Source organism: Asparagus officinalis, chromosome 7 (genome assembly GCF_001876935.1).
Source record: "Asparagus officinalis chromosome 7, Aspof.V1, whole genome shotgun sequence".
NCBI lineage: Eukaryota > Viridiplantae > Streptophyta > Magnoliopsida > Asparagales > Asparagaceae > Asparagus > Asparagus officinalis.
The window spans coordinates 133,962,020-133,969,761 of NC_033800.1; the positions used below are offsets into that span (position 1 = coordinate 133,962,020).

Sequence of the window (7,742 nt, forward strand, 5' to 3'; positions counted from 1 at the left end):
GGGGGAAACTGGCGGTAAATTTCCCCCCTCCATTCTCTCTCCGTCCTCTCTCTGCCCCCCTCTTCTTCTCCCTTTCTCTCACTCCATTAATAGAACTCAACACTCTCTCCTATAACCCATCATTTAATCACTCTCTCCTACAACCCATCAATTAATTCTCACCAACTTTCTGGGCATTTGAAGGTAGAAATTTGCAATTTACTCAACTACCAAGTTGTTAGCATTAATTTCTCATTTTAACCATGACAATTATTTGATAAGTTAGTTAAATGAGTTCATAAAAAAATTTTAATTCGTTATTTTTAGTAAAATGTTAGATAACTGAGGTTTTGTAATTAACCACCCATTAATTTCACATTAGTTATTTCACATAATTATTTTGCACTTCTTATTTCACATTATTATTTCACATAATTAGTTATTTCACATAATGTTATTTCACATAATTATTTTTAGTAAAATGTTATTGTTATGAATTCATAACAATTAGTTAAATATTAGTTAAATTTGTTATAATTGATGAAATTTTTGTTAAATTTGATCTTAGTATAGAATGATAACATGTAAGTATAGCATGAATTACCAGACTTATAAGTATAGCATATTAATATAAGTAGAGCATGTTATACTGTAAGTATAGCACATTAATACTGTAAGTATAGCACATTATACTGTAAGTATAGCACATTAACCTGTAAGTATAACATGTTATATTGTAAGTATAGCACGTTATCATGTAAGTATAGCATGTTATATTGTAAGTATAACACGTTATCATGAAAGTATAACACGTTATCATGTAAGTATAGCACATTAACCTGTAAGTATAGCACGTTATATTGTAAGTATGGCACGTTAACCTGAAAGTATAGCACGTTATATTATAAGTATAACACGTTAACATGAAAGTATAACACGTTAACCTGAAAGTATAGCACGTTATATTGTAAGTATAACACGTTAACCTGAAAGTATAGCACGTTATATTGTAAGTATAACACGTTAACCTGAAAGTATAGCACGTTATATTGTAAGTATAACACGTTAACCTGAAAGTATAGCACGTTATATTGTAAGTATAGCTCGTTATATTGTAAGTATGGCACGTTAACCTGAAAGTATAGCACGTTATATTGTAAGTATAGCTCGTTATATTGTAAGTATGGCACGTTAACCTGAAAGTATAGCACGTTATATTATAAGTATAACACGTTAACATGAAAGTATAACACGTTAACCTGAAAGTATAGCACGTTAACCTATATTTAAATGTTAGTTAAATTTGTATATAATTGATTGATGATATTTTAGTTAAATTTGATCTTAGTGTAGAATGATAACATGTAAGTATAGCATGAAATACAAGACTTGTAAGTATAGTATGTTAATCTGAAAGTATATCACGTTATACTGTTAGTATAGCATGTTATACTGTAAGTATAGCACATTATACGTGCTATACTTACTGGTTAAGGTGCTATACTTACAGGTTAACGTGCTATACTTCCTGATAGCGTGCTATACTTATAGGATAACATGCTATACTTCCTGAATAACGTGCTATACTTATAGGATAACGTACTATACTTACATGATAATGTGCTATGCTTACTGAATAATGTGTTATACTTACATGTTAACGTGTTATACTTACTAACTAACGTGCTATACTTACAAGTTAACGTGCTATACTTACTGAATAACATGTTATACTTATAGGTTAACGTGCTATACTTAGATGATAACGTGTTATACTTTCATGATAACGTGTTATACTTACAATATAACATGCTATACTTACATGATAACGTGCTATACTTACAATATAACATGTTATACTTACAGGTTAATGTGCTATACTTACATGATAACGTGTTATACTTTCATGATAACGTGTTATACTTACAATATAACATGCTATACTTACATGATAACGTGCTATACTTACAATATAACATGTTATACTTACAGGTTAATGTGCTATACTTACAGTATAATGTGCTATACTTACAGTATTAATGTGCTATACTTACAGTATAACATGCTCTACTTATATTAATATGCTATACTTATAAGTCTGGTAATTCATGCTATACTTACATGTTATCATTCTATACTAAGATCAAATTTAACAAAAATTTCATCAATTATAACAAATTTAACTAATATTTAACTAATTGTTATGAATTCATAACAATAACATTTTACTAAAAATAATTATGTGAAATAACATTATGTGAAATAACTAATTATGTGAAATAATAATGTGAAATAAGAAGTGCAAAATAATTATGTGAAATAACTAATGTGAAATTAATGGGTGGTTAATTACAAAACCTCAGTTATCTAACATTTTACTAAAAATAACAAATTAAAATTTTTTTATGAACTCATTTAACTAACTTATCAAATAATTGTCATGGTTAAAATGAGAAATTAATGCTAACAACTTGGTAGTTGAGTAAATTGCAAATTTCTACCTTCAAATGCCCAGAAAGTTGGTGAGAATTAATTGATGGGTTGTAAGAGAGAGTGATTAAATGATGGGTTATAGGAGAGAGTGTTGAGTTCTATTAATGGAGTGAGAGAAAGGGAGAAGAAGAGGGGGGCAGAGAGAGGACGGAGAGAGAATGGAGGGGGGAAATTTACCGCCAGTTTCCCCCCTCTCTCTCCATTTCGTTTATTTTATTTAAGGGGGACCCACTTAAATGAATTCTATAAGTGGGAGGGTATAACCGGAATTTAAGAAAAATATATGGGGGGACCCACTGCTGAAAGTATTGTATTTTGGATTTGGGTTTAAAGACAAATACAAAAAGAAATTTGGACTTAGAGATACAACCAATACTACTTGGGTTTAAAAATAAAGGGAGGTAAACTATTGGACCTAAAGACAAAAAGCCCTAAGATTTTTAACAAGTTGACCAAATATAGAATTAATTTTGTCAAAGGATTTGGTCACTATACTAAAACTTGAAAAGTTGTGATGCGAAACGAGGGAGTAAAAAGTTGTTCGAGCGAACGGTTAGTCTATTTTCACTACTTGTTAAGAGAGAGTCTAAACATAGCTCACCTTCACTTCACAAATTTGGACACGGTATTAATTGGTGCATTCCAAGGGACAGGAATGACGCACAAACATACTAACAGACAGCCTCGTGATTCGCGTTTCTCCTCCCCTGTAGTTGTTATCTATGTCATTGTTATGAAGATAGGTTCATGGAATGTCAGGGATATCAATGACTCCACCAAAAGTAGGCTGATAAGGGATTGTATCCTTCTTTCCTCAATTGATCTCATAGGGAGTCAAGAATCTAAGCTTAACACCTACAGACCTGTTGTCCTTTAAAAAATTGGTAGCTCTAGAATTACTTCTTGGCTTCAGTTGGATGCTATTGACTCTAGAGGGGGTGTTTTGCTAGGGTGGAATGATTCTCTGTTTGATTGTCTGGACTCATACGTAGGTATATTTTTGGTCTCTGCCATCCTCAATCATAGAGCACTCAATTGGAAATTCATTGCCATCTCCATCTATGCTCCTACCGAAAAAACAAAAAGAGATGTCTGTTGGTGGGAGCTTCATAGAATTAAACTCATGTTCCCTCTCCCTTGGGCCCTTTTCGGAGACTTTAATGTCACTCTTTCAGCGGATGAGAGAAGTGGCAGATCTGTCTCCCACTCAAATATTAATAACTTTTACCAACTTATCAACTCTCTGTTTCTCATTGACCTTCTCCTTAACGGTAAAAGATATACTTGGTCCAACATGAGATCTCCCCCAATCCTAGCTAGACTTGACAGGTTCTTCATATCATTAGACTTTGAATCTAAATTCCCATCATCAGTTCAGTACTGTCACCTATCCTCATGTTTAGATCACGACTTCCTCATCTTAGATACATCTTGTGTCCCTCCTAAGCCCCCATTCAGAATGGAAAAGGTCTGGTTCTCCCATCTATCATTCTCATCCTTTGTTACTTCTTGCTGGAATAGCTTATCTTGTAGAGGAAATCTTGTTCAGTCCTTTCACCTGAAACTCAAAATCCTCAAAAGAAGAATCAAGAGATAGAGGAAGGATATTTTTGGCTCAAGCATCTCTAATAAATCCACCTATCTTAACACCATCCATTCCCTCAACATCTTGGAAGAAAGCAGACCCCTCCATACCTCAGAGATCAACCTTAGAAACTCCCTCAGAAATAATCTCTCCTCTCTTGCCAAGCAAGAAGAAAACTACTGGAAACAAAGGTCCAGACTCCAGTGGCTGCAAGAGGGTGATTCCAATACCTCATTCTTCCACAAAATAGCCTCCCACCATAGAAGAAAGAACTTCATTCCTCACATCACAGTCAACAACACCCTTATCTTCACTGAGGAAGAGAATAAATAGGCATTCCTCCAATTCTTCTCCGACCTTTTCAAAGCCCAGCCCAACACCTCTGTCCAATTAGATTGGAGCCATCTATACCCTCAACCACACCCCCTCCTCCACTCTTTAGACAACCCTTTCTCAGAACAAGAAATCAGAGCTGCAGCCTTTGGTCTTCACCCAGACAAAGCCCCAGGTCCTGATGGCTTCTCCATCCTTTTCTATTAATCCTTTTGGGAAGTTCTCAAACCAGACATCTTAGCTTTTTTCAACCACCTCTTCACAGACACGACACAACTACATCTCATCAACCGCTCATTCATATCCCTTATTCCTAAAACATCATCTCCCACTCATGCTTCAGACTTTAGACCCATATGTCTCCTCAACGGCCTTTTCAAAATTTTCACCAAAGTGTTAGCCAACAGGGTAAGCCCCTTTCTCCCATCTTTAGTTCACCCCACACAATTTGCATTTCAGCATGACAAATTTACCATTGACTCTGTTATTCTGGGACATGAGATGGTTAACCAGTGCTTCTCCAAAAAGATCGAAGCCTGTATCATAAAGCTAAATTTTCACAAAGCATTTGACTGTGTTAGCTGGGACTTCCTATTGTCAATCCTTTAGACTAGAGGCTTTGGGCCCAAATGGTGTTCGTGGATTTATTCCATTCTGATATCTTCTACCTCGTCTGTTATGGTCAATGGGTCTCCAACTAACCCCTTCACTTGCCAGAGGGGTCTTAAACAAGGAGACCCTCTCTCCCCCATGTTGTTTCTACTCATGGTTGATGTCCTGTGCAGGATGCTTCACAATAGTTGTGACCACGGGGATCTTTCTAAACTCCATTTGAAGGGCATGCTCAACGACATCAAGTCGTTACAGTTTGCAGACGACACAATTATCTTCTACAAGGCTAATCTCACAGACATTACCAATCTTAAATCTATTTTATATCTCTTTGAATATACCTCTGGGCTATCTATCAACTTCTCCAAATCTAACCTATTCTACAGTGGTAAATCATCTACCAAGGGGCCTCTCCTAGCCAACATTCTCAATTGCTCCTTTGCATCCCCTCCTTTTAAGTACCTCGGCCTTCCCCTGAAAAGAGGATCCCTCTCTAGGGCTGATTGGCAACCTTTGCTCATCTCTCTCCATCATAAGCTCTCCATATGCAAGAGTAAACAACTTTTCATTGGTGGAAGGCTGGTTCTCCTCAAATCTATCCTCTCCTCCATACCCCCTTTACTACATGTCCTTCTTCAAACTCCCTTGTTGGCTCATCAAAAATATTAATAGAATCAGATGTGATTTCCTATGGGGAGGTACAAATGCTAATATCAAACACATTCACCCTGTCAGATGGGATGCAGTTTGCTCACCTAAAGCCTGTGGAGGTCTTGGAGTCTCCAATCTGATGCAGTTTGCTCACCTAAAGCCTGTGGAGGTCTTGGAGTCTCCAATCTCCACTTATTCAACATCTCCCTCCTATCCAAATGGCTATGGAATTGGAGTCTCCAATCTCCACTTATTCAACATCTCCCTCCTATCCAAATGGCTATGGAATTTCCTTGACAATAGCAACTACGTAGGAAAAGTCCTCCAGTCCATCTATCACTCCAACCTGCACAACCCCTCTCCTGTTTATCATAGCTCTAAATTCTGGAAGGATGTTACCTCCTGCTACCAATTTTTTACTGGATCTGTCAAATGGGCACTAGGTTAAGGATCTAGGATTCTCTTTTGGGAAGACAAATGGATAGGAGATAACTCCCTTGCTAGCTTATTTCTCAAGGCCTATCTTCTGGCCTTCTCCAAACAAGTCTCAGCTGAGTCCTCTCAGGGTTGGGTGGGGGTGGGGGGGGGGGGGGGAGATGGTCGTGGAGACCAATTCTCAGGCGACTAACTTCCATACACGACAGAGATCAAGTGCAAGCTCTCATCCAACTACTACATGAATCCAATCTTGCCCCTTCTCCTACAGCTGACAGACCATCCTGGCCAGCTTCAGCCTCTAAGTCCTTCACGGTTGTTCGCGTGGAAAACTGTTGCTTTCTTCATTAATGAGATAATTGTCATCTTGAGTTACAACTTTTCGAGTTACAAAAGATCCGGTCTTTTATAGATCCGGTTACAACTAAATCAAAGAAAATAAAGAAAAATTACAACTCTCCTCTGTGAACAAATCACGAGCTCCTGTTTTGCGGTCGCTCGCTTTGGTGGGTTCTTTGCCTGCGCCGGGGTTAATCCGTGGACCACCGCGCGATCTAGATCCGGTCGGATCTACACGAGTATGCGGGTATTATTCCACGAAGGGAATAATAGCCGGGAGGGATTAATCCACCAAGGGAATAATCGCTCGGATCTCGAGATCTAAGACCAAGCTTAGATCTGGAGTGTAGCCTCGTGTAGATCTCAGATCTGTTCTTTCTTCCTCTCGAGATCCTGCCTTTTCTGACGTGGATGGTCGCCGAGGATCAGATCTGAATGGTGCAAGTCTTCTGGTCTTCAAATTCCGAGTTCACTCTTCAATCCGGCAGAGTTTCGGCTCTTGAAAGTTCGACCCTCCAAAATGAACAACCCCCTCTCCTATTTATAGCCAAGCGTCACTGTGCCCGTGTGCACGTGTGGCCGACCCCCTAGGTGGCCGGCCACCTCAAGGTGGCTCGGCTCATGCCGAGCTCAGCTTGCTCGGCCACCCCAGGGGGTGGCTCGGTTTCGGCCGAGCCCCTCCGGGTGTTGTTCGTTCCGTCATTTTTCCGTTGTCCGGTTCTGCGCTTCGTTGTTGATCTGGACTTGATTCGGTTGTGTTTCTGTTGTGTGGTTGATTGACCTGGAAACGACTCGTTGACTTGATTCCAGATTTGGCAGTAAGTCCGGATCCTGATTAGGCAGTAAATCCACTTCTGAGTCTGAGTCCGAAACTGATCTTGATTCGATCGTAATTCGGTCGAGTCCGCTTTCGGTTGGACGACTCGTTGATTCCTCAACTCATTAGCTTGATTCTGCACGCGGGTGGATTCATTCCATCGCTTCCGTGCGATTCGTCGATCTCGTCGCCTCGTTGGTTTGTCGGTTCGTGCCGAGCTGAGCTAAGGGACCTATAAGCAATTTTATATGCCTACAACGGTGTGATCCATATATAAATTCATCACGGATAGAGGTCATTGTTTTCCATACAACTCTATAGTATGGAATAAGCTGCTGCGTAGCAAAGGTCAGATGTTTTCCTGGCTTCTTAGCCAGAACAGATTGAAAACAAAGGATAGATTAGCAGCTCAGGGTTGGCTGGCAGACTCTACATGTTCCTTTTGCAATGAACAAGAGTCTCATGACCACCTTTTCCTCACGTGCCATTTCGCCAAGC

At 38.9% G+C, this 7,742-nt stretch overlaps 1 protein-coding gene across 1 annotated transcript; it reads left to right on the forward strand.

Annotated features, from left to right (window-relative positions):
• Positions 5,069-6,101, forward strand: LOC109847809. The gene is made up of 2 exons (XM_020417049.1): positions 5,069-5,580; positions 5,738-6,101. Exons 1-2 carry the CDS (start codon positions 5,069-5,071, stop codon positions 6,099-6,101), a joined length of 876 nt encoding a protein of 291 aa, XP_020272638.1.

Coding starts and splice junctions, on each gene's coding strand:
- LOC109847809 (XM_020417049.1), top strand. CDS start 5,069: ATGGTCAATGGGTCTCCAACTAACCCCTTCACTTGCCAGAGGGGTCTT. Junction 5,581..5,737: donor CAACTTTTCATTGGTGGAAG/GCTGGTTCTCCT, acceptor TCACCCTGTCAG/ATGGGATGCAGTTTGCTCAC.